We start from the raw sequence: 27,750 nt of genomic DNA, 5'->3' as shown, positions 1-27,750 counted from the left end.
ATGTGGGTACTGACTGGCTGTGCGCCACTCTGGGTGCGGGAGGAGGCTGAGGCTTTAGGCTTTTGTCTGCACATTTCAGTGCAACTGGTAGACCTGTCTTGCCCTATAGCATCTAACCCTCCCTGGAAATAGCACACTGGCATTATCACCAAGGAGTGTCTTTATTCAGCATGAGCATAAACATCATAGCCTCTCCTTGGGAGTAAACCTAATTCCCCAGGTCCCCAGATATACCCAAGTCCTTTAGGGCTGGCATGGAGGCAGCTCGTTTGCTGTAGTGTCTAAGGATGATAGAATGACCACCCGTGCAGAAGGTTGGCCTGCTTTGGCTTTCCCATGTAGGTAAGAGCCCAGGGGGATTCATTTCTCCTGGTGGGGAGAGACTGCCTGCAAAGCACCACCAAGACAGGTCTGAGTGCAGACAGCAGAGTGAATTGAGCCTTGTTTCCTGCTGCCCGCAGTGGAACAGTCAGGCTGTCAGAGCTCCTCAAGCCAGACATCCTTGCTCAGCTTCTTGGCTGTGGCCACTCAGGGAATGGGCCCTGAAGTATGACGGACCAGGTGGGCTCCCCCTGGCAGCTACAGACGCAGCCTTTTGATGTCCTCGCTGCGGAAGTCCATGCGCAGAGCCAGCACCTGGCGTACTTCAGCAGGGGTGAGGCGCCATGTCAGTGGGCCAGAGTTGGCACCCCAGTAATCTAGGATCTCAGTGACCTGTGGGGAAGAACACAGAAAGTCAGCAATGAGAGGCTATCCTGAGAGAAGGCCTTGGGCTCCACCAGAGACAGAGCAGGGGTGCCTAGGAAGAAGGTGCTCTGCAGGGCTGGACTGATGGTGGAGGCTTGGTGTGAAGAGGTAGAGAGGGATCCAGATTTTGTTTCTGCCTCTTCCCAGTCACCTATCCCTTGCTAGGCCCGGAGAGCTGCACATACCCGCTCCAGATTGAGGATTGTGGCCATCTGGGAGAGCCGGGCAAACTTGTCTCGGATGGTCCAGGTGGTCACTGTGGTAAGGTAGGCAATGAGTGACCTCAGCTCCTTATCAAACTGCAGACCGCCCAACTGCAAGGGAACGCAAGCTCACTCAGTGTTCAAGGTCTGGCCCTCCAGCCACATGGAACCTGCCCCTAGTTTTCCTCAGTGATGGGCTGCAAGGCAGCTGGACCTCATGTGATGCCTCAGTCAGCTCCAAGGCCTCAGAAGCCAGGGAAGGTTCGGGTCTGGATATGCAGGGCTTGTGGACGGCAGACAGAGGGAATGCAAGTCCTAGGGTGGCAGGACTTGTCTTCCTCAGAAGAAAAACAACAGAGCTGGGGACCTGTGCTTGCTGGACCTTACCCGGTTAAAGGTGGATTTCAGCACCACTCTCTCCAACTCGACGGCAACAAGGCTGGTCATGAGGCTGGTCAGGCTGTCATAGATGACTGGGGACAGGCTTGCCTGCACACAGAGGCTAGACATTAGTGGGAGTCCTACCTAAGCCGCTCTGCCTATATAGGACTCTTCAGTAGGGGGAGGGGGGCACAGTTACAGGAGGCCATCGGGGAGTGTGTCTACAGGCCGGGGCTTGGAAGAGTGTTCAGAGTTCCCAGTAGGAGTGTGATGAGAAGACAAAGGCTGTCGATTTGGGCAGAGGTGGGTAATTCCATAACCTGGTCCCTAGAGCCTCTGCTCACCTTGAACTCTGCCATTTGTTGCTCCAGGTTAAGGATGAACTGTTGTACCCAAGGATCATTTGCCTCATAGTCATTGAATTCTTCCTGTTGTCAAGAAACAAGCTGGGTCACTGGGGGCCTCTCCAAAAAGTACCATGCACCCCACCCTGCTTTCACCCCTTTAGGAAAACAGAGGAAGAGGTCTTGTAGCTTCTGACTCATTCAGCTAAAAAGCAGCATGGACGCCCAAGCCAGCATATACTGTTGCTACTGCTTTATCATACTTCTGACCAGCAAATGGCTCTGGGCTGCAGCAGTGGTCCACACAACATGGTAAAGCTCCTGGCATTTTGTTTCCTTTTGCATCTTGTGTTCTACAGGAATGACATCATTAGGCTAGAAAATAAAGCTCCGAAGTCTATCGTAGGTGGGACAGAAAGCCTCAATAAAAGAGGACATATCAGGTCATGGCAAACTCCCTTTAGGTGTCTTTCAGAGCCCTTCTAAGTGCAGGAATAACCTGCTTACTGGGAAGAACCTAGTCTTTGAGGGTGAGGGAAGTGGGCCAGAGAAGCATGTAAGGTCTGGTCTGTTGAGACAGCTCTGCTGCCCTCCAGCTGGGGGTTGGGAGAATGAGGGGTAATCCTGGGCATGATGGCTGACCTCCTCGATGTTGTGGGAGACAGATAAGAAGGTGTTGATCCAAGGCTGCACCTGTGGCTTGATGGCTGTGCTGTTTAACTCCGTCAGCCCTTCCTGCGGGACAAGGCAGAGATGCGTCAGTCACAAAAGGCACATGTACCTACCCCTTCCCTTCTGCTCCATCCATCCCTTGACCACCAGGGCACTCTTCCAGTTCGCGGGCTTTCCAGCGGGCCTGTCCAAAGTCTAAAAGAGATAATGCTAATAAAAGAGGTCAGAAACAACATGTTCATTTCCAGATCTGTGCCAATTCAGGTCCAGGTCATGGGACTGGTTTGGCAAACTCAACAGAAGAGACTTCTGAGTGCCTGGTACTAGGCAGCACCTTTGGTTAAGGCCAAGCAGTGGGTCCAAGTAACCAAGTGGTTCCATTTCCTCTGAGCACCTTTCTGGGCTCTTGGCACTGTGGGGGCCAAGTGGAGACTCAAGAGGACCAGAATGCTGGCTTGTCGGCATGACAATGGCTGAAAAATCTTCAGTCTTCAAGAGACTCACATGAGTTCAGTTTCTTGCATGCTACTCTCTCATTCCTCCTTGTTTCTTTATATATATGGAGCCCATAATAAACCAGTAACAATATGCTCAGAGCAACACTCAGGCACAGGATTCAGTCAGCAACTGATCCTGGGGCTTACCTGCAAGAGGTCTCGGAATTTGTTGGACACGGCAGCCAAGTCAGAAAGGCAGCTGTCAAATTTGGCCTGGGCCTGCTCCCCTCCAATGCCCTGGCTGAATAGCTTGGTGCAGTCACTCTAGGAGAGAACACCTAGCTATCAGGCTTCCCAGCATGGATGGGCCATGTGGGTGCCTGGAGGGTGAAGAGGATGCCCCATGTACAACCAGCCATTTCTCCAACTTCAGCTTTCTCTAAGAGCAGCTATGGTTGATCCTAGGCAACAGTCCTCGAGAGGTTGCAGAAAACAAGTGGCTAGCCACTTGACTCCCATTTCCCCCTTGGTAATATGAGAGTATTGGTAACAGGGGGTGTGAATAAGAAACACAAAAACCAGAAGATTTTTCATACCTTTAGAGTCAGACATTCCTAGCTTCAAATCCTGGCTTAGCTACATATTGACTGAGTGACCTTGGTCAAGTGATTTAAAGCTTCTGAGCTTCAATTTCCCTGTTTAAAAAGTGGGAACACAAATCCTTGTCCCCATGGTAGTTGGAAGAGTTGAATGCACAAAGTGCTTAGCTCAGTTCCTGTCAAGTAGTAGACACTAAGGAGATGCTAGCTTTTATTATAGGTTCTGTTTTTTAAATAACTTGGTCTGGCTGCCCAAGGGAGATCATCATGATCACAGCTAAGATTTAAATGCTTACTGTATGCCAGGCCCTGTTTAAAGCATTTAACTTTTATTAATTAAAGTACCTATCTTATGAAGTAGGTACTATTACTATCCCTTTGTATAGATGAGGAAACCGAGACACAGAAAAGTTAATAATTTATCTAACACCACACAACAATTAAGTCATGGAGCTAGGATTCAAGCTGGGATTCTGGCTCCAGAGTTCCTGTTCCCAATCCCCACACGATAGCCTAGGAGTAGAGAATGCACAGGGGGAGCTGCTTGAAACTCACCACGTTTTGGTTTGCCAGGAACTGCCTGAATTTCTTGTAGTCTCCTCAGAGGTTTGTGCTGTTTTGGCCACAGCAGGAGGAGCAGTGTGGAAGAGTTGCAAAGGGACTGATACAGCAGGCAGAAGCCCTCAGTTACACAGCAGCTACAGTATACACTATCTTTACCTAGCCTTTTAAACTCATCTGTAAAATGGACATCACACCACCTGACCTATCTCAAAGGGCTGCTAGTGGGATTCAGAAAGAATACCTGCAAATGCAAATCTAAGTTGGGTAGAATTTATGGCAATTGTTTTTTCAGCTCTTTGCTATCCTTTTTTTACTTGGCTAATTCCACCGGCTCAGTTCTCAATTTCTAACATTTCCCAAAATATTCCTTCAAAATCCAATATTCGAACGTAAAGGATAAAGTCTGGAATACAATCTAAGGTGACATGACTTAACAATAACAGCCACTCTGCTGAACACATACCATGTGACAGATCCTGTGCTTTTGGTACTTTGTAAGTAGCACTCTTACTTTATTCCATTTTAAGGCCTTTCTGGTGTAGGTTCCTCATCTGGTCCGGTTTTCAGTACTACTGTAAACTCCCACCTGACTGCTCTCCCTGCACCTCCTTTAGGAAGCCCGCCAGTTACAAGGCCTTCTCCCCCTGTGCTGGGTCCTGGCCTCTGCAGGCTGCTCAGCCCTAGAGCTGCCACTTATCATCAGCCTGTGCCTCTGCAGCACTGTATCTTCCTTGAAATAAGGGTCTGCTGAGGCAGCAGGACCCCGGCTTCCCTCCTCTCCCAGAGGCAGAGTTTGAGACTGGGGCAGAGTTGGGCTCTTCGTTTTCTAACACTTAACAAAGTGATTGCTCCATGCTGCTATTTATAACTGTTAATACAATTATGAACTACCACCGCATGCGTCTCACATAGCTCATGTTTTATATTACTACATTCACTTTTTACAACTCTGTGAGGCAGAGATCATTCTTCCTGTTTATACATGAAGATGCTGAGGCTCAGGGAGGTAGAGAACTTGCCTCATGCCACACAGCTGGTCAGTGGTCCAGCAGAGACATGAACTTAGGGGGATCTGACTTCTAAGCCCAATCAATTTCCAACACACTATGCAGCCTTCCTTTAAAAAAATGGTAACTGGGGCGCCTGGGTGGCTCAGTCGGTTAAGCGGCCGACTTCAGCTCAGGTCACGATCTCGCGGTCCGTGAGTTCGAGCCCCACGTCGGGCTCTGGGCTGATGGCTCGGAGCCTGGAGCCTGCTTCCGATTCTGTGTCTCCCTCTCTCTCTGCCCCTCCCCCGTCCATGCTCTGTCTTTCTGTCTCAAAAATAAATAAAACGTTAAAAAAAAAAATTTAAAAAAAAGGTAACTGCAACAGCTTTGTACAGGGTTTGGCAAACCCTATTTCATCTTAATTTCCTAACATTTTTTTGAGGACTTTATCATTTTTTTAAGTGCTTTCAACCCTTTTTTAGTTAGGCCCCCCAGTAAACCCTAATTAGGGCAGGAAGAAGATCTGTTTTGTAGATGAGAGTCCCCAAGCTCAGGGAGCTAAGGGACTTATCTGAGGTCACAGGCCAAGTATGTGCCACAAGTGCTAATTTAAATCCTCATCTTCCAGCTTGTGGGTCAGAGGTCCTCCCATGTTGATCCCCTCGAGTGCTCTAAAGGAAGGCTGGCTCAATGCCAGCGAATGCACAGGCCCTACCAGAACAAGCGCGTAGGAACCCCTCTCACAGGGAGGCCTGGAGAAGCTGCAGCTACTGAAAACTCATAGGCTATTTTCTTCATACCTCCAGAGTCTTCTTCAATGTGGAGATGTTCTCACTGCAGACTTCCACGTTGTTCAGGGTCACCTGGGAGGTAAGGACAGAGAATGTGACCCACTGCTCACTGGTGTTTGTACCCACTCCAGTGCCAGACTGGCTGACAGCTGTAATCTTGAGGCCCAGAGGAGGGCTAAGGAACACCCACAGCAATGGCATCAGGTATGGTGCTCAGGTCTTGGATTGGGCAGAATAGTGAACCGGGCTCGCCCTTTCTCCTGTGCCTGACATTAAGGCAGGAGAGTCATCTGATCTTAGGGGTAGTGACCCAAGGTTTCAGATCTTTTTGCTCCATGTTTTGGCACACAGATCTGGGAGAAGTCCTGTGACTTAAAGCCCAGGTCAGTGAGGCAAAGACTGACATTCATTTAAGAAATGCTTCCTGGGGCGCCTGGGTGGCTCAGTCAGTTAAGTGTCTGACTTTGGCTCAGGTCATGACCTCATGGTTTCTGAGTTCGAGCCCTGCGTCAGGCTCTGTGCTGACAAGCTCGGAGCCTGGAGCCTGCTTCAGATTCTGCGTCTCCTTCTCTCTCTGCCTCTCCCTGGCTCACATCTGTCTCTGTCTCTCTCAAAGATAAGTAAAGATTAAAAAAAATTAAAAAAAAAATGCTTCCTGAAATCCACCCTCTCATAGGGTCCACAATTCCAGAAGGGAAGTCAGGTAAGAAATATCAGATAAAGATAAACACCATGCAGAAAAATAAAGCAGGGTGAGTGGACAGAAAGTGAAAGGCCACAGAGCTAAAGCCAGGAATAGAGTCAGGTCTCCCTCCTCTCAGCCAAGAGCTCCTTCTTTCATAACTCTATTGCCTTATTAGCTTGATACAGAAATACCAATCATAAAAAGCAGCATGTGACAAAAGTGATGATGAAGGCACCAATTGCTATGGTCATTTAGAGGAAAGAAACATTTTGCTCTAAGGCATTCAAGGAAAGCTCCATGGCTGAATTGTAACTGAGATGAACTTTATTCAGATCAAAAAGTCTGGAGTAATTCTGACAGATGAGGGTGAGTACATTTCTCCACTCCTATCAGTCTTTCTATAGAGCACTGTCCTGTTTGCTATTTTCTTAATGGTATTTAGGATTATCCAGTATCATTTTGTTTGTTTCTTGTTTGCCTTTCCCACTAGAATGAGGGCTCCATGAAGGCAGGGATCTATTCTGTTCTCTTTAGAACTGTATCTTCAGTTTTAACACTACCCAAAAGAACTTTCTTGATGATGGAAATATTCTAAATCTGAACTGTCCAGTATAGTAGCCCCTAGTCATCTATGGCTACTGAGCATTTGAAATGTGGTTAGTGCAACTCAGGAACTGGATTTTTGGTTTAAACTTAAATTTAAATAGCCAACTCTGCCTACTGGCTACCCTATTGGGCAATGTAGCTCCAGAACCTAGAACAGTGCCTGATATATAAAAGTTTCTCAAATAAATATCTGTTGACTGAATGAGTAAATAAATGTGTTCTGAAGAAGGGAGAACATACACAGTTGCAGAGTGGCAGAAAACCCCAAAAAGTATTTGGGAATAAGCAGAGTCAGTACACGGATATGTGCAGAAAAACAGCAAGAGTTTGTAAAGCTGCAGAGGCGAGTGCAGTCAGACTGGGACTTGGGTGCTATGCTCTCCTGTGGACAACGGGTTGGCACTGAGGGTTATGTAAAACAGGTGAATGCCATACGAGCACAGCTGTGGCTTCAGAATACTAAGTATTACTTCTAGAGGCTGTGCAGAGCAGGAATCAGAAAGTATGAGAGGATCATACTGTCTCTGAACTGGTGTGCTGGTGGCATGACCATGAAGGCAGGGATGAGGTAGGGAGGAGCCTATTTTCAAAAAGATGAGTCAGGAACTTCAGGATTTGAGAGTAAAAGAAGAATTCGAGAACCCCAGGGATTGAGACTAGGATGGCCCTCCTGTGTTCCCTAGAGTGCTTCCCTCATCAGTGTCCTGCAGCTAATCGTGAAAGATCATGCTGCTGACAGTGCTGCTAAGGCCGCTTCCATCGGGGAGGGATAAGACTTAAAGCCTTTCATTAGCATGCCACAACACAAGGCTGCTAACATCACAAGCTTCCAGAGAAATAAGTGTACTGTGATGACAGCTCAAGGATGAGGGCCACAACTTAAATGTTTCCAAAGCATTTAGAGGCATAAGAAAAATCTATCATAAAGGGAAAATGGATTTGGGTTCAAGAGGTATCGATTTCAAAGCTTCCTTGTACTGACAGTCCTTGTAAGCATGGATTCACTGGGCTTATCCCCAGCTCATGGCGAATGATCTGTCAACACCGTTGGGGAATTCATCTTGACAGCCAAATGAATCAAGGTGACATAAGAAATGAGTGCTGCAGTGGGAGCGATGACATTTTAAGTACTTGGCGTCAGGAAAACTAGAAATCTGTCACTAACCATTTAGCATCACCTTTCATGTTGGCCTTATCTTTTGGGCCCTCAAACAATGAAGCTGTGCATGGCAGCCGAGAATGTGCAAAAGCACAGCAGCCAGTGTAATGGGGACTTGCGGGGCCAAGTGGAGGAAAATATCCTGCGCTAGAGGGGTAGGATAAGTGAGGCTCAGAGGCTGTCAACAAACCACCAAGCAAAGATGCAAAGCTAGGAGTCGTTTCTGAGTAGAGAAATGAAAGAATAAAAGTAAGTTCTGTAGAAAATGAAATAACAGAACGCAAACAAAATGAAAAATTTAAGTCAGTTCATGATCAAATGAAGCTGGTTGCCAAACATTTTGGCAAAGGTCTCCAAAGGTGTATTTCAGAGGTAATAATTTCTTGGAGCTGATCCTCTTTTTTGGCAACAACCAGGACATTCCAGATCAACAGAACCCATGCTCAGGGAAAATATTTTCAGTGACAGGAAGTGAGTGAGGCTGCCTAAACAGCAGTCTGAGGACCAGTTCCTATGGGTTTCCTTGCACAGGTAGGTAGTTATTGGTATGTTTAGGCTTCTGTCTCTGAGAACAACAGCTGTTAACACTTTTGGGGTCACAGACCTTTTAAGAATCTGATAAAAGCCAAGGACCCTGTTTCTAGGAAAAAAAAAAGTATACATTTAGCATCCAACCCCAAGGTGTTCAGAGACCCCATCTGTGGACTACTGATGGAGAGCTCTGCTATTGGATGTCTCCTTCAGGCTCTGTACCCCAGGAGCCAAGATGGCTCTGGCCAATGTGGGGGTGGAGCGGAATGCCAAGACAGCACATGCCAGAAAGGGCTGAGCCAGAATACAGCTGTATTCTTTTTGGCTCATCACAAACTGGCTGTTAACCTTGTATAAATCCCTTCATCCTTTCATGTTTCTTTCTTCCCAGCTATCACACACCTGGTAAAACTCACTGCTTCATTTTGTGTCATTCCGGGTAGCTAAGGGCTTTAAAAAAGGTCATCTTTCTAAGGATGTTGAAAGCCTAAGAAGTTTGCTAGGAAAAGAGCCCTGGTAGGTCTAAATGATCAGTCCCCACCCATGTTGTGGGACTGGCCTTACAGAAGTGGTCTGGAAGCTTGGCACAGATATTACAGTTGGCTCTGTAGCAGGTGCAAACCAAGCATGATACTGAGTGGAGCCCCTGAACAGCTTCGTAGTCCTCTTGGGAATGAGCACTTGGGAGAGCTGAGTTGCAAGGTGCCCAGCCTTCTAGGCAAGGAACAGTTCATGTCCTGCGTTGGGCTGCTCAGAAATAGGTCCCGACTTAAGAAATGGTTTCAGAACCTTCTAAGAGGAGCTTTCCTTAAAGAGGAATTTTCCTTCTATACAGACACTGGAGGAAAAGTTTCCCGTTGAAGGCCAATTATACTGTGGCTTAGAGGTCATAGTTTAAACTCTTGAAATAAACCAACCAGCTCCTGACCTAAAGGGCTACCTACCAGGAAGGACAGCTTGGCCTCGTCAGTGCTCTCAATGCCTTTTGTGTCAAATTTGCCTTGCTGGAGGCTGCTGTGCATGATGTTCACAGCACTCGTCACCCCGCGCTGGATGTCCTGTAAGGTGGTGGCCGGGAAGCCCATCCGCAGCTTGTTACACAAAACATCCCTGTGGGTGCAGAATGGCATATAGAGACTGACAGCATTCAATCTGGCTTCCAGGACCACAGGACCAGAGGACCCATGACCCTAACCCAGCAGCATGGCCTGCTCTTTTGGGGGATTAACCAATCCTTGAGACGATAATAGGAAAACTTGAGCATCCAGGGTATGAGAGAGACCCAACAACCCATTAATGGCACTGATGTGACAAGAACATACAGAGAAGACTGGCCAATTCTTTATTCCCTGCGAGGCTCCCAGTTATTAGCATTGAGCTCCAACAGACTCAAGAGGAGGCAGTACAGCTTAGTGAAAGGCAGTACCATACAAGTAGTTAGAGAACAGGTTTGGGGAGTCAGTTCTGGACTCTATTCTATATTCCATCATTTATGAGCTGTATGATCTGAGTCCCAGTTTTCTCATGTAAAAGAGGGCTAATGGTTGTTATCAAGACTGAATAAGAGCAAGAAATTCGAATAGTGCCTGGCCTGTAGCAATGGTAACTATGATTACTTTATTACAACTATTGCCTTCAACTGAGATGCCTATTCTCTTTCCTAGGTCTGAGGGCCAGTAACCCCTCCAATCCAGTCCAGGGAGCACAGACTTGGCCTGTAAGGTATCTGGCTGCTATACAGCTGTCTGAAGTCACGGATATTGTGCTATGGATAGAAGCTCATAGCCTATATAACACTGAACTGGAATCACATGGAAAAAAGGGAAGCTACATAGGCTTAGAAATCAGTCACAACTAGGAGCTTTTTGCTTCCTAGAAAGTAGAAAGGGAGTCAACTGTACCTGAAGTCAGACTCCAGCTCTGTGGTGGCAAGGTTGATCATGGCACAGAGACAGTCGATGCTGGAGCTAGACAGAGCCCGCCCAATGCACTTCTTAACAATGTAGAAGACATCATCCACCATGCTGGATGTCAACTGGCCCTTCTCATAGGTGTCCAGAGCCACAGCCTAACCAAAAGGCAAAGCAGCCAGTAAGAGCTCCAGTTCTGCACACCACTGTTCTAGATAGTTCTGGAACATGCTCTGGCTTTGCTCCCTTTTCTATAGCTTGTCCTTGTTTCTCCCAACATGGCTTACTCTAGTTATATCTTGGTGTCAATTTTTCTTGTCAAAATAGCTTATTTCCCTACTGATGACTATGTTAGGAAATTAAGTACTTAGGGACTTTGCCCTGGGGACATCTGTTAACTGGGATGTAAGACATCAGGAGAGGTCCTTCTTTCCCGAGTTTCCTCACCCACATACCTCAAAGAAGGCAGGGCACAAGTAGGCTCCCTGAGGAGCTAAGCTGTTGTTTTGTGAGCCCTGGAAAACACATCCAGCTGGGTCTTTGGAGAGCATGACAACCCCAAAGATGACCTCTTAACCATACAAAGTGGTACTGCTCAGTCAGCACCCAAGGATATTCTCAAAGCAGGACTAGGAAATGCGACATGCCTTGGCCATTTCTTTCAGCCCGGCTTCTTGGACACGAAGCCCCATTTCCAAGGGATGTGTCCTCTGTCCTACCTTATTGACAGTCTCCCTCATGAAGTACTCCTCCATGGTAATATATAAACCAATTAGCTCTTGCATGGTACAGCTCAATAGGCAGTTATTGAGGAGTTTGTCCAGACACTTCTGGTGCTCTAGGGGACAGCCAAGAAAGAAATACTCACTTTTCTTCCCTAAGTCAAAAATACCAACTGTTTTCATTTTCCCGCATTCCTTTCTAGTCTTTGTTCCCAATCTGTACATAATTTACATAGTTATAATCATGGTACAGATACAATTTTGTATTCTGCTTTAAACCATTTTATCATATACTCCTGAAACTAATGTAACATTGTGTTGTCAACTACACTCAAATACAAAAAATGAAAAAAAGATAATATCATAAATATTTTCACAGTTTCTATATAGCTTATTTTTCTTTTAGCTTATTTTTAATGGCCGTATGATATTTTATCAGGTAGATAGTCCACATTTTAATTTTTTAAATGTTTATTTATTTGGGGGAGAGAGAGAGTGAACACAAGGTGAGGAGGGGGGCAGAGAGAGAGATAGGGAGAGGATCCCAAGCAGGCTCTGTGCTGTCAGAGCAGAACCTGATGTGGGGCTTCATCTCACGAACATGAGATCATGACCTGAACCAAAATCAAGAGTCAGATGCTTAACTGAGCCACCCAGGCACTCCAGTCCACATTTTTTTTTTAATGTTTATGCATTTATTTTTGAAAGAGAAAGAGAGCGAGTGAGTGAAAGCAAGGGGAGGAAGGGCAGAGAGAGAGTGGGAAACAGAATCCCAATCAGGCTCTGAGCTGTGAGCACAGAGCCCAATAAGGGGCTCTAACTCATGAACCATGAGATCATGACTGGAGCCGAAATCAAGAGTTGGCCGCTGCTCAACCAACTGAGTCACCCAGGCTCCCTGCCCCAGTCCATTTTTTAAACTCTATTTTTAGGGGTGCCTGGGTGGCTCAGTTGGTTGAGCGGCCAATTCTTGATTTTAGCTCTAGTCATGATGTCATGGTTCTTGAGTTTTGAGCCCTGAGTAGGATTCCTGGCTGATGGCTTGGATGGAGCCTGCCTGGGATTCTGTCTCCTGCTCTCTCTGCCCCTCCCCCACCCATGCTTGCACTCTCTCTCAAAATAAATTAAAAAAAAAATGAACTCTATTTTTAGACACACAGGATATTTCTAAATGTTTTGTCATTATTAGAGAACATAGTAATTGGAGATTATAGTGAATTTTTTTTTAAGATTTTATTTTTTAAGTAATCTCTACACCCATTGTTGGGCTCAAACTCACAACCCCAAGTTCAAGAGTTGCATGCTCTTCTGACTGAGCCAGCCAGGCGCCCCATGTCACTGATCTAAATTAAACACCAATCCCTAACTCAGAGCTGGTGAGGCAACGTGGTGTAGAGAAAAGATTAGAAGAAAATAATTTAACCATTCTGGGTATTAGCTTTCCTCACCTGTAAAATGAGTAAAAGGCTTCAAAGATCCTGTCCATTCCTTAACATTTAGTTAAGTCTAGCTTTCCTAGTTTGCCCACAGACCTCAGATGCTAAGAAGCCCTAGTTTCTTCCTTGTTAAGAGATCTGTGGCTTAACTATCAGAAAACAGTGCCAATTCTGTCCCAGCCCTCCCAGAAAATATGGGAAACACGTCTTACCTTGCTTTACTTCTTCTGAGGCCATGGAGTCCCCTACCTCAAAATCAGAGCTGATCCTCTTCCTGAGGAAACGTAAATACAGCTCACTGCGGGCATTCATTAGGGTGACCTCAGTCAGGATAGGGTCCAGTTCCCTGAGATACATGGAGCAGAAGGAATAAGCAGGAAGACACTGGATTCCCTTAGATTTAAGAGATACAGGGCAAAGAGTCCCAAACTCCCTCTTCCACTGGGCCCAGAAGGGTTAGCTCTGCTAGATGGTCATCCTGGTCTGCTGGCCCAATTATAATCAGAGACAGCTGTCAACCACATATTCCACTTACCCGTTTCACCTGAACCATTCACCTACAAAAATGCTGCCAGGGCTAAATAAGAGACTGGGAGGTATATTTTTGCCAGTGGTTTGAATAAAAATGATCTATGCCTCACATGAAAGGAACCACAACTTCCCATCCTCTTATTTAGCTGTGGTGGGATTTCAGGCTAAACCATTAACCTGTGTCCCACACCCATTCACCTACCCAGATGAAGAGCCAAAACAATCTTTTTTTTCCTTTTAATGTTTGTTTATTTTTGAGAAAGAGAGAGTATGAGTGGGGGAGGGGCAGAGAGAGGGAGACACAGAATCTGAAGCAGGCTCCAGGCTCTGAGCTGTCAGCACAGAGCCTGATGCAGGGCTTGAACTCACAAACTGTGAAATTATAACCTGAACTGAAGCGGACTCTTAACCGACTGAGCCACCCAGGTGCCCCGAGCCAAAATAATCTTGAATAAAATAACAAAATTGAGGGGTACCAGAGTGGCTCAGTGGGTTAAGTGTCCAACTCTTGATTTTAGCTCAGGTCATGATCTCATGGGTTTATGAGTTGAGCCTGTATTGCAAGGTGCCTGCTTGGCTCTCTCGTTCTGTTCATCCCCTGTTCTCGCTTGCTCTCTCAAAAAATAAACAAATAAACTTAAAAAAATTATTTTTTTAAAGTTTCTTTTTTTTTAATGTTTATTTTTGAGAGAGAGAGAGAGAGAGAGAGAGAGAGAGAGATCAAGCATGGGTCGGGGAGGGGCAGAGAGACAGAGGATCTGAAGTGGGCTCCGTGCTGACTGCAGAGAGCCCAACGCAGGGCTTGAAGTCACAAACCGTGAGATCATGACCCGAGCCGAAGTTGGATGCATAACCAACCGAGCCACCCAGGTGCCCCTATTATTATTATTTTTTTGAAATAGGTTCTATGCCCCACGTGGAGCCCAACATGGGGCTTGAACTCACAACCCTGCGACTGAGACTTGAACTGAGATCAAGAGTCAGATGTTTAACCAAATGAGCCACCCAGGCACCCCTGATGAGTGATTTTTTAAAAATGTTTATTTATTTTTGACAGAGAGAGAGAGAGAGAGAGAGAGAGAGAGCATGAGCAGGGGAGGGGCAGAGAGGGAGACACAGAATCTGAAGCAGGCTCCAGGCTCCGAGCTGTCAACACAGAGCCTGATGCAGGGCTTGAACCCACGCACTGTGAGATCATGACCTGAGCCAAAGTCAGAGGCTTAACCGACTGAGCCACCCAGACGCCCCTGATTTTTTTACGTTTGTTTATTTATTTTGAGAGAGACAGCATGAGCAGGGGAGGGACAGAGAGAGAGAGAGAGAGAGAGAGAGAGAGAGAGAGAAAATCCCAAGTAGGCTGTCAGCACAGAGCCTGACATGGGACTCAATCTCATGAACGAGGAGTTCACAACCTGGGCCAAAATCAAGAGTTGGATGCTTAACTGACAGCCACCCAAGCACTCTGAGTGACTTTTTTTAATGTTTATTTTTTCAGAGAGAGAGAGAGAGAGAGAGCACATGTGCAAGCATGTGCCTGGGGGAGGGGCAGAGAGAAAAGAGGACAGAGGATCTGAAGTGGGCTCTGTGCTGATAGCAGAGAGCCCAATGCAGGGTTCAAATCCATGAACTATGCATGAGATCATGACTTGAGCTGAAGCCAAACACTTAACAGACTGAGCCAGCCAGGTGCCCCTAAAAAAATTATTAAAAAAAAATAATAACAAAGTTGAAGGACTCACACTTCCCAATTTCAAAGCTTACTACAAGGCTACAGCAATGAAGACAGTGTGGTAGTGGCATAAAGATAGGCCTACAGTTTAGATGAGAGTCCAGAAATCTTCACATTTATGATCAATTGATCTCCAACAAGAGTGCTCAGACAATTCAGTAAGAATAGTCTTTTCAACAAATTGTGCTGGGATGACTGATATCCACATTAAAAAGAATGAAGTTGAACCCCTCCTTCACATCATATACATATGTTAACTCATTTTCCATACTAAACTCCAAGAGATCTTTTCAAAACATATATCTGGTCATACTGTAATCACATGATTTCCATAGCGCTTAGGATACAGGACTCTGAATGGCCTGACTCTAAGAACAACCTCTCTGGATTCATCTCATACCAGGCTCTCCCCAACTCTTTGCATTTCAACTACACTGCTCTTCTTTCCCTGCTCTACCTGGAACACTCTTCACCTCTTATTTCTATTTACCCTTTTTCAAGTTTATTTATTTATTCTGAGAGAGAGCGTGACAAGGGCAGGGAGAGAGGGAGAGAGAGAATCCCAGCAGGCTCTACAGCGACAGTGCACAGCCTGATGCGGGGCTCAAACCTGAGAGTCTGCAAGACCATGAACTGAGCTGAGACCAAGAGTCAGATGCTTAACTGACTGAGCCACCCAGGTGCCCCTTATTTCTATTTACTCTTAAGGTCTCAGATCTAAGGTCATTTCCTCAGAGATTTTTTCTTGAATTTCATCAGCTTAGGTTACATCCCTTTATTATATGCTTTCCTGCACCATACACTGAGTAGATCATATTGATTAACAACATGAACTCTAGAGTCTGCTTGGATTCTGTTCCTGACTGCCATCTTCTCACTGTAGGACTGTCAGCAAGTCACTTAACCTCTTCAGGCTTCGGTCTCCTCATCTATAAAAAATGTTTATGGATTAAATCTGTGATCCTCAAATGAAGGGATTTTACCCCCCACCCTCCACCCCTGAGACATCTGGCAGTGTCTAGTGACATCATGCTATCAGTATCTCGTGGGTGGAGGCCAAGGACACTACTAAACATCTTACAGTGAAGAACACAGTCCTCTATAACAAGGTATTATCCAGCCAAAATGCCAATAGTACAGAGGCTGAGAAACCCTGGAATAAATGACTGAATATTTGTTAAGTGCTTAGAACAATGTATACCATATAGTGAATACCATGTACGTGTTAGCTATTATTATCTGTCTACTTTAGACTACAGACACCACAAATAAAGAATTATGTTGGGTTTGCTTACTTTGCTTGCTGCCACCTTCATACTACCAAACATGAGTGCGTGGCACCTAATGTGTACTCAGTAAAAATTTACTGATTGAATACATTTTTATAATGTTTGGATTTTCTTTTAATGATTATATATTACTTTTATTTATTTATTTTTTTAAATGTCTATTTATTTTGAGCGGAAGAGAGAGCGAGGAGAGGGGGGCAGAGGAAGAGAAAGAGAATCAGGCTCAGCACAGAGCCTGATGCGGGGTTCAATCTCATAAACCATGAGATCATGACTTCAGCTGAAATCAAGAGTCAGAAGCTTAACCAACTGAGCCACCCAGGTGCCCCAAGCATTTATTTCTTTTATTAGAAAATAGTAAAAGCTTGAATCATAGATAAAATATTTTTAAAACATAAACCACATTGTAACAGAGCAGTCTCTGAATGATACATGATTACCAGTTCAAACTTCTATGGGCTGAAGAAAAGAGGATTATTACCTTGGTTCTATTTTTTCTGTTGTAGAATTTCTCATCAAGTTGTTCTGGACATGTCGGAACTGCAATATACCAAAGAAATGAGAATGCTCTTCCCCACCCTCCTTACACCTACCTCTTGCTGGTCACTCTAAACTTCTGGCATAGAAGAATGTTTAAGTTTAGTTTGCTTAACAAGCAAGCCAAAAGTAGGCTATCAGAATGATGAGCCAAAGATTTACTTTTGATTTAGATGCTAATGCCCCCCCCTCCATTACTGCACTTAAAAGTGGTGTTAATAGTATTACAACCAACTACTGTCTAGTAGCGTTCTAGAAATAAAATTGTATGGGCTACTCCTATTTCTAATCCTACTCTTACATCCTCTGCTCAAAGGAAAGGACAAATTAAGTTTCAAAGAAAAGAAAAAAAAAGCAAGTATTACTGTTAGTACCTAAGGAACTAAGGAGAAATCTGAGACAAATTACTTGACACTTACTATGACCTTAAGAAGTAAAATTCTCCTTGTATCACCTGCACATTCTGTGTTAAGAGAGCTGGTCTAATGTTTCTGTTTTGTGTTTCTTTCACGAAGCCCTTTCTACTTCTTTCGCAATCTTGTACTAGGTTATCATCTTGATATCACCTCAAATCCAAAGTAAGCTGGTGACTGGCAAAATGCATGCCAGTTTGCATTCCGTATTTATTTTTCTACCTTCATCTTTTTTCATCCCTTCCCCTCCCCACTCCCATTTAATGTATTCAGTATTGCTGGCTAACATTGTTTCCAAACCCACCTGTGGCTTTCCCTTCTCACCTGCTGGTGGTAGTCCCTCTGCTTGATGAACTTGTCTACCACCTTCTCTACTTGTCTGTCACATTCCACCTGCAAGTATTTTATCAGGGTGTAAAGTCTCCCTGGCCCATAATATGTCTCCACTATTGGTTGGTGGGTCTCTACAATGCGGGCAATACCTAGAATGGAGAAAATGAGAGGACTGGATTCCAAATGTTCTTCCCACAAAACTAACTCCTTTCTTCTATCCAGGACTTATCTGGGGTCTAACTCAACCCTTTTAGACCTGTTTCACCACCCAAAATGAATACAGATGGTTCTTGCCAGTGCCAGGAGTTGCTAAGCAAATTTGTCTGTTAACTATGTACAACGCTTGGTAAACTAGAAGGCATTTAAGTTATATTGAGAGTTTCAGTAGAAGCATCTTTGGAAATCAGCATTACTCTCTTCCTAGTAATTCACTTAAGTACTAAATTTACTCTTAGAGTTTGGGTCTTGAGGAATAGGGAGGATCAAAACACTTGAGAGACTCTAATTTTTGCTAATCAGATACTGAATAGGAAGTTACTTCTCTGATAAATAAATACACAGCAAGCTACAGGATTAAACCGAAGGTTAGCAGGGAGAGAAGAAACACTAGGATGTGGGCATTACATAGGAAGGGCTTCAGTCTCCCTCAAGTGGAGAACGAGACTTACCTTCAAACAGAAGAGTAAGTGTGTCTGCAAAGATGACTGCAGCCCTCCGGTCACGCATGTCTGTCCCCAGCACCAACAGTAGATTCTCTTCAGCTTTACTGGCCACCTGAAAAAAGTGGAAAATCCACAGGAGTTCTCGGATCAAAGGTTGGCCTCAGTTTTCCAAAAAGATCTCCCATTGACTTTCTTTTTCCCATGTTTGCTTTGATGCTTGAAAGCCTACGCAGCACACAGGAACCTCCCAGTGGGCTCGGGGTTGTCTGGGCCTCAGGCAAGACAAAGAACTTGAACACAGTGGTAACTCTTCTTCAACTCAGAGTTGTAAATAATGCTTTCCTTTTCTTTGAAGATATGTACTGCCATTAGCCAAAGGCAGAGAGTCCCCAGTTTCACTAATCTTCTCCAAGTATAACAAAGTTATTAATGGTGCTTTATTGAGCAGGACAAATAATCTGGGTACCACAGAAGGGATTTTTAAAGGATTAAAAATAAAAGCCATTTCTAGGCCCCAGATGGCAAAGTACTGATTAAAAAAAAGTGCCATAAAAACGGTTATGCATTTTCTTTTTAGACAGCTCCATCTTTCCCTTATTTTAATTAATTTTTTAGAATGTGTAAAACACACACACTTAAACATTCAAAAGGAATAAAGGAGTGTTCAGTGAAAAGCCGTTCTTCCTCTTACCTACTCCTCTTGGTCTCCTAAAATCTCTTCTCCAGAAATAACTGTTGTTAACCCTTTGAAAAATATCCTATGCTTATACAAACCTGTATTTTTATTGCCACTTCTGTTATTTTTTGGAAAATGTTTATTTATTTTGAGGGAGAGCCTACACACAAGTGGGGGAGGGGCAGAGAGAGAGAGAATACCAAGCAGGCTCCACATCGTCGCTGCAGAGCCTGATGCGGGGCTCAATCTCACCAACCCTGAGATCATAACCCAAGCTGAAATCAAGAGCTGGATACTTAACCGACTGAGCCACCAAGGTGCCCTACCACGTCTATCATTTTAAGCAGAAACAAAAGTATTTAGTCTAACTTAACTATACAGCAGAGCATGAAGTATGTCAGCATGTATGCATCTGTCTCATTTTTTTTTTGTTTTTTAATTTCTAGTCGGTTTTAGTAAATGGTAGCACCCCATCACATGCCTCACCAGCTCAGGGTGAGAATTTTCTTTTTTTTTTTTTTTTTTTTTTTTTAATTTTTTTTTTTTTTTTCAACGTTTTTTATTTATTTTTGGGACAGAGAGAGACAGAGCATGAACGGGGGAGGGGCAGAGAGAGAGGGAGACACAGAATCGGAAACAGGCTCCAGGCTCCGAGCCATCAGCCCAGAGCCCGACGCGGGGCTCGAACTCACGGACCGCGAGATCGTGACCTGGCTGAAGTCGGACGCTTAACCGACTACGCCAGCCAGGCGCCCCAGGGTGAGAATTTTCTAATAAAGCTTTTCTAACATTAAAACTGCTTCCTTTCGTATCATCCTAAGTTCTACCCTTGAATTGAGGGGAGAGACTGGATGGGCCCTAAGTTTCTGTGGGAAATCTAAAGTGGTACGTTCCCTCTTTGTAAGGAGATGGGACAGGAAGAGCAAGTTCTAGGCCCCAAAGAAAGGACTAACAAGCAATAAATATGTTGTTCCATCCTCATGAGGCCTGCCTGCCCTGAAAAAGGAACTACATCCTTAACCCTTAAGTGTTTCATTACTTCTTGCAGCAGAGTCCTAGGCTCCTCTTAGAGCACCTACCCTCCCTCTACCACCAGCGGTAGTGAGCCAGTGCACGGCGGGCCTCAGCCATCTTGTGCATGTCATGCTTCTTCTTGATCACAGGGCCCTGGTTGTGAAAAGCCTCCAACAGCTCATGGGACAACTTCTCTGGCATCAGTACCTGCTGGTGCTTCTTCTCCTGGCACTCAGTAATCATCCACGGTCTCATTTTTCTTAATGAAGAACAGTGTTCCATTATAGAGAACTCTGGAAGATGTGGCAGAAGGCACTCTGACATATAGTTACAAACAATAACCCTCTGCATACATGCCTGCTGAGATTTGCTTCTTTCCATCTAAGGTCAAGGGTAAGAAGCTGAGACTTTAACTGAAATCTGTTTCTTTTTCAGGATTTAATGATAAGTGACATCACTTGCTTCATCTCAATGTGGCTTATTTTGAGCCTCAAGCCTGGTTATGAAGTCTTAAAACAACTAACCAACAACTCTGAATGCTCTTAAAAGAAGCCAGTTCTTGGCTGACAGCTTAAAAAGTGTGATTCAACTTGTCAGAGAATGTGCATTTCAGTTTTCCTACATTTTCACCTAGTTGTTGGAAATGAATGTGCATCAATAGCAGTTTCAGCCATGACTAGTATGCAGCAGGCTGGCAACACATAAGTGTTGAATGAATGTATACATCCAGTCCTGCTACACTACAGGCAAGAGAAGAAAAGGGCAAAGTGAGAAAGAATCCACAGAAACTGGATTGATATAGTGTCCAAATCTGCAGTCAGAGAACCATACCACTAACCTACCAAGCAATCGGGGGCCATACCTGCTTGCAAAGGTATTCTGAGAACTTGCTTAATCCCTCCTCATGCAGACCCAGCAGTGGGAAAATCTTGAAGAAGCGCTCCACCTGAGGCAAATCCCCTTCCTTGGTAGCAATGGCAAACTTCTCTGTTACAATGGCTTTGAGACGCTGCTCAGCTTCCTGTAGCAATTTCAGGTTGGCGTCAATCATGCTGCCTGTGCAATGGGGGGGAAATTGAGAATTAATATAAAGAATGGTACTATGTCAGGTCTATGCCACTTTGTGCACCACTATTCATTAGAAATACACAGAGAAGTTACAATCAAGTAAAAGAAATAAGATCTATGCACAAATAACTATAACAAAACACGCGTATGGTAAGTGTAATAAGAAGTGTGCACAAGTTACGTTTCTGATTGAATTAGAAAAGTCTTGCCAGAAATGATATCCCATCTTTTAAAGATGAGCAGGGGTTTGATATCTGAGTAAGAGGAACATAAGAGGAACATACATTCCAGACAAAGGGAATGAGAGAAGCAAAGTAACAGAAACAAAAAGATGAAGAGAAAAAAGTATATACATGTACAGTATTGCAAGTAATATACACTCTGGCATATAGAGAACTCCATATATGTGCACAATGAATGGATTCACGAGTGAATAGTACAAAACCAGGTGAGAAGGCCTAGAATACCAGGCTAAGAATTTAATTTTATGAGTAGACAATAGGGTCAAGTGGAAAGAACCCACTGATCAGAGAACAGATCTGGACTCAGTTTCCTTTTCCGTAAAATGGGAATAACAACACATACCCTAGGAAGGACTACAATCTATATAGGGTCGAATACCAGACAAGGAAATTGCCTAACAGAGGTCCTTTTCATGGTTTAGTTTGCCTTATTCAGATTATAGATGCTTATGACTACAGTAGAAATCAACAGTTTGGGATACTTACCTTCTTTGCCCTGTCGGCTGAGCTCAATGACTGATTTGTCCAGGCACAAGTAGCGATGAATATGGGCAGCAGCCTGCTCATAATCTTCATTCCTCAAAGCAGTCTGAACTCCATCCATGCAGAACTTCAGGTCCAAGATATCATCAGCTCTCTGAATGGCTTGATAGAGACGGTTCTGCAAAAAGACTTGGTGCTTAGAAACAATGTCCTATTCTTTCAAAGACATCTCTTCAGAAGGTATGGAGATTCAGGGACAGAATCTGGTTAACCAGAAGCCCTGAACCACTACCACTCACAAAACTCTTATTGACAGATGATCAATAATACTGACAGATATCATACAATTTTATTTATGTGACCAGATCAATCATTTTAATGGAAGCAGGAACAGGGATAAACCATATTTACATTTGGCTTATGTTAAATTAACAATGGAACCAGAGTGTATTTGGTATTTTGGCAACAGGGCATTGTAAACCATGTAATAAAATAAACGAAATATATGTAAAGTATTTTTCTTTTAGAATTAAGCAAGAATTTGTTCTTAATGTTTGTTATTTTTGAGAGAGAGAGAGAGAGAGAGCGAGCGAGAGAGGGTGGGGCAGAGAAAAGGGAGACACAGAATCCAAAGCAGGCTCTGACCTGTCAGCACAAAGCACGATGAGGAGCTCGAACCCACGAACCGTGAGATCATGTCCTGAGCTGAATTCGCACGCTTAACCAACTGAGCCATTCAGGCACCCAAGCAAGAATACTTTAAAGAAACTTTAATATGTGACTTGGTCGCTGCGTGACTATAGTGTTTCATGGTAAGTTATTTTAGCAGTATCTAGACAGAGTGGGAGGAGTTATCCTATTTCATAGGGGCAAACTGAGGCTGGGAATGACGTATTCAAGAGCCCAGATCATATGCTATTCACTACTGTAGTCATTAATGATCTGCGGCACTTGAAATGTGGCTAGACACACTTCACATATGGCTAGTCCAAATTAAGATGTGTAAGACACACACTGGATTTCAAAGACTTAGTACAGAAATAAAGAAGGCAAAATACCTCACAAATAGCATTTTATAGTAATCATGTTATTTTGGACATAATGGGTTAAATAAAGCATATTATTATAATTATTTTTACCTATTTCTGTTCTTTTAAAAAAATGTCTACTAGTGGGGCGACTGGTTGGTTCAGTTGGCAGAGCATGCAACTTTTGATCTCAGGGTTGTGAGTTCAAGCCCCATGTTGGGCACAGAACCTACTTAAAAATAAAAAAATAATAAAGTAGAGATGGTTACTATAAAATCTAAAATTACACATGTAGTTCATATTCTTTTCCAAGCTGGATACTTTTATTTCATTTTCTTGCCTGACTGCTATGGCTAGAAACTCCAGTACAGTATTGAAGAAAATCAAGAGCTAACATCCTTGTTTTATTCTTGATTTTAAGGAGAAAGCACCCAGTCTTTTACCAGTATGATGTTAGCTGTGGGTTTTTCATAGATGGCCTTTATCAGGTTGAGGAAATTCCCTTTTATTCCAAGTTTTATGAATTTATGCTTTTTCCGAGTTTATCAGATGATCATGTAGTTTTGTCCTTTATTCTATTGATATGGTAGATTATATTAACTGATTTTCAGATGTTAAAGCAACCCTGCATTCTCACTCAGTCATAGTATAATCCTTTCAATATGTTGTTATATTTGGTTTGCTGGTTTGTGGTGTTTTGAGGATTCTGAAATCTTTACTCATAAAAGGTATGGGTCTGAAGTGTTCTCTTCCTGTGCTATCTTCAGCACAATATCAGTATCTTGCATTAGATTTCTACTGAATGGTGCTGCTCTAATTTTTAATGTCGTGGCTTTTCTACTGCCCTCTACTAATTCAAACATCAGAAGTTCAATGGGATTACCTTAGCCAGGTCAAGCTGACGGACTTTGCTGGACACATTCTCAGCTAGATTGCAGGTAAAGGTGATCATTCCAGCTAGCTGCTTTGCATCTCCTTCAATCAACTGCAGGTTGGGACTGGAGACATATGTCAGCACACACATATCCGTAGGGGGAGAAGGAATGAGTAAGAGATGGAAAATTTTTTGTAGATGGAGATCATGTCTTCTACTCTCTTTGTACCTCCCCACAACTTTTAGCTCAGTTTGCTCTACTCACAGCTTTTTCTTTTTCTTTCTTTTTTTTAAAGTGTATCTATTTAGCAGCGTCTGGGTGGCGCAGTTAAGTATCCAACTTCAGCTTCGATCATGATCTCATGGTTCATGAGTTTGAGCCCCGCACTGAGCTCTCTGCTGTCAGCGCAGACCCTGCTTCAGATCCTCTTCGCCTCCCCCCCATTTGCATACTTTCTCTCTCTCTAAATAAATAAATAAACTTAAAAAAAAGTTTACCTATTTATTATTTTGAGAGACAGAGAGAGCATGAGCACCCTCATGCGCATAAGTGGAGGAGGGGCAGGCAGAGAGGGAGAGAGAAGGCATCCCAAGCAGGCTTTGTACTGTCAGCACCGAGCCCAACCTGGGGTCCAAACCCATGAACTGAGAGATCATGACCTCAGCCAAAGTCAGACGTTTAACTGACTGAGACACTCAGGTACCCCTACTCACAGCTTTTTCTAAAAAGTATTTTACTGAAAACTCAGGCCAATATTAAATAAAAAATTACTCTCTATAAGTACTAAAGACACCCCTAAATAGGTACTGCTAAAGAACTAGAGAACAGATGCTTCCAATTGCTGAGTATAAAATACACTAACCAACAATCACAGAGGGTGAAGAGGTCAAAGAGCAATTTTTATGGCTAACAAATACACACAGTTTGTAAGAAAAATGGTTCTCAAACTTGAAACATACATCAGAATCATATGGTATGCTTGTTAAAAGCGTGTCAGATTCCTGGGCTTCACACCCAGAGTTTCTGGTTCAAGAGGTTTTGAGTAGAACCTTGTAATTTGCATTTCCAATAAGTTTCCAAATGAGTTTTGGTACTTGTTGGTCCAAGGATACTTTGACCAGTGGATTATACCCTTAAGTGTTCATTTTACTTTGAAGTAATCCTCCTCTACACTTCAAAATCAACTGGCATTTTATTAACAGAAAGTTAGGAAAAACAGGAACTTATCCAGTGGACCTTGCTGGAATTACAATGGCTCTTGTTGAGATGGAAACTCACCCCATCCGGTGTAGAGTGACCATTTTACTTTCAATGGTGTTTTGCTGTTCCAAAAGAGCATCCAGTTCTCTCTCTACCACTTTCTGAAAAACAGACAAGCATTTTGTCATCAGAATGGTCAGAAGGAACTTTAAAAAATTATCTAACCCAACCACTTAGCTGAAGGGTGAATCCCATTCCAAATGTCTTTCCTTTCACTAAGTTCCCCTAAGGCTTTAATGAACAATATTTCATTTTTGCAGTGATCACATTGCATAATGGTTGCTACCTTCTGTATATTTTCATTCCATTTAGCAGATGAATACCACAAAGGAAGGGAACTTTTATTCAGTATCATTATCTTAGTGCCTAATGCAGGAAAGCATTTAAAATATAATGGCTAAACAAATGAAATTTCTTAAGTGGCAGTTACAAAGAATCTCTTCGCAGTGTACAGTGATATAATCAGTACCCGGAAAGAATAAGTATAGAATTGTCTCAGCCAAGTTATTTACTGCATCACTGCAACTAATGTAACCTTCTTATGCTTGAGTTTCTTGATCTGTAAAATGTAAAAGTATCCTACAGGACTGTTGTGTGAGCCAAACAAGATAACAAACATAAACTGCTTAACGCAGTATGGTGGCATATTGTTCAATAATAGTCATTATTATCAGCTATGCATTTCTATTAAAATAATTCAGTAGGATCCAGAGGGAAACTTCCCTGGATAGTCATCAGACACAAATACAGAACTAATATTGTTCTGTCTGGAAGATGGACTTAAATTTCCCTTAAAAATGGACTAACTCAATGAATGCAAGCTTAGGAATGTTAACAGTACTGAATTTTATGGAGTGCCTGGGTGGCTCTCAGTTGAGAGTCCGACTCTTGGTTTTGGCTCAGGTCATGATCCCAGGGCTCTGGGATGGAGCCCTGCACGAAGCCCCGTGTTGGGCTAGGCGCCGAGTGTGGAGCCTGGTTTATTCTTTCTCTCTCTTCCTGTGCCCCTCTCCCCATCTCATGCACTCTAAAATTAAATAAATAATAAATTCTTAACACTGAATTTTATAAAGCACATCTTGCTGAAAAATGTTATCATAAACTGCTCGAGTTGGTGCAAGTTAATGTTTGAAACTATTCAAAGATATCAATAATCCCCCCTCGTTCTTGCTGAAACTGTTTGTACTCACAACCTTAATTAAAAATTTAGTTTAGGGGGTGCCTGGATGGCTTAGTTGGTTAAGTCTCTGACTTCAGCTCATGTCATGATCCCGGGGTTCATGGGTTCAGAGCCCACCATCAGGCTCTGTGCTGACAGCCTGGCACCTGCTTCCCATTTTATATCCCTCTCTCTCTCTGCCCCTCCCTTGCTCACACTCTTTCTCTTGCTCTCTCTAAAAGAAACACTAAAAGTTTGGTTTGGTGGCGGGGGGGTGCCTGGGTGGCTCAGTCGGTTAAGCGTCTGACTTCAGCTCAGGTCATGATCTCACGGCTTGTGGGTTCGAGCCCCGCGTGGGGCTCTGTGTTGACAGCGCAGAGCCTGGAGCCTGCTTCAGATTCTGTCTCCCTCTCTCTCTGCCCCTCCCTGGCTCGTGCTATCTCTCTCAAAAATAAATAAACATTAAAAAAAAATTAAAGTTTGGTTTAGAGAACAGCTACTAAACGTTTATTAATTAATTAATTTAGAGATAAAGTGCAAGGGGGTGGGGAGAGAATCTCAAGCAGGCTCTACCCTCATCCCCATGACCCTGGGATGATGACCTGAGCCAAAATCTAGAGTTGATGTTCAGCTGACTCAGCCACCCAGGCGCCCGCTACTAAAACTTTAGATCAGAGCTTGGATCTCTTTCTTCTGACTGGCAAGGAACCCAAATGATATTCACAAATATACTGACAGCATCAGGTTGCCACGGAAAATGAAGGAGGCTGTAAGGAATCTTCAAGAGAATACAGTCCATCCTCCTTATTGGCCAGAAAGCAGGGGCCCGAGGGATGAAAGTCACTTGTCCAAGATTAGACAGTTGTACCTGTCTTTAAACCTCAAGCTTCCACAAAGCTGTACACTTACCGAACTACAGTTACACCCCCAAATCTTTTTCCCCAAAAATAAGTCTTAAAACGTTTATTTGCAATAACTTCCTCCTTAAATATTTGAGATAACACGGTGGAAACGTTTCCTAATTTTTAAATTGCTAAGTCAACGCAAGGGAGCCTTTAGTCTTATTTTGACAAGCGAGTTGACCTACGCTGTCAGTCTAACTACTCCGGCAGAAAAACCTACATTAAGGGCCAGGCAAATAAGTGGGGTGGGGACCAGGAGCGGAGCAGACCGCCAGGGTAACAGGGAAAACAAGCTTAGGGGCATCAGTCCAAGTGAATAGAGACGTCAGGTCCCGCCAAATACACTCAATTACACTCCTGCTTCTTCAATAAATGCTGTTTTGTTTCCCTCGGCAAAGGCACAGAGAGAACTTCCCACAGCCCGATTTCCCGAGACTGACAAGTCCTAAGCCCATTGCCTCTGGCTAGCCCCCCACCTCCTCGCCGCAGAGCCGTTCGTATACAGCCTCCAGCTCCTGCAGCTCGGTCAGGGAGCGAATGAGCTCGGTGGAGATTTCCGAGCAGCGGCCTCCTCCCATCCCCTCAGGCGGAGAAATCCCTGACAGCTTCTGAGGGGAATCGAGGTCCGCCATCTTGTTCTCCATTTCGCGCTTCCGGCTCCGCGAGGCCCCCTCCTCGTTTGCGCGCCAGGTCTTTTGGGCTGCCCACGAAATGCCCGATAGATTTATGGTTTGTTTTGTTTTTTTAAGTCCACCTTAAAAGGTCTATTTTTT

The 27,750-nt window shown here is 44.0% G+C and overlaps 1 protein-coding gene across 1 annotated transcript; it reads right to left on the bottom strand.

Annotated features, from left to right (window-relative positions):
- Positions 1-142: 142 nt before the first annotated feature.
- On the bottom strand, positions 143-27,648 carry COG4 (component of oligomeric golgi complex 4). The gene is made up of 19 exons (XM_060650182.1): positions 27,454-27,648; positions 24,935-25,017; positions 23,665-23,779; positions 21,757-21,931; positions 20,823-21,016; positions 18,277-18,382; positions 17,600-17,757; positions 16,807-16,865; positions 12,989-13,122; positions 11,338-11,456; positions 10,610-10,776; positions 9,653-9,818; positions 5,737-5,799; positions 2,992-3,108; positions 2,318-2,410; positions 1,676-1,759; positions 1,338-1,439; positions 933-1,061; positions 143-714 (listed from the first exon to the last, which is right to left on the bottom strand). The coding sequence occupies exons 1-19, from the start codon at positions 27,619-27,621 to the stop codon at positions 580-582; spliced, it is 2,367 nt and encodes a 788-aa protein (XP_060506165.1). The 5' UTR covers positions 27,622-27,648; the 3' UTR covers positions 143-579.
- Positions 27,649-27,750: the final 102 nt, after the last annotated feature.

The sequence above is a fragment of the Panthera onca genome, chromosome E2, assembly GCF_046562875.1.
Source record: "Panthera onca isolate mPanOnc1 chromosome E2, mPanOnc1 haplotype 2, whole genome shotgun sequence".
Classification (NCBI taxonomy): Eukaryota; Metazoa; Chordata; class Mammalia; order Carnivora; family Felidae; genus Panthera; species Panthera onca.
This window is presented reverse-complemented; position numbering and strand designations above follow the sequence as displayed.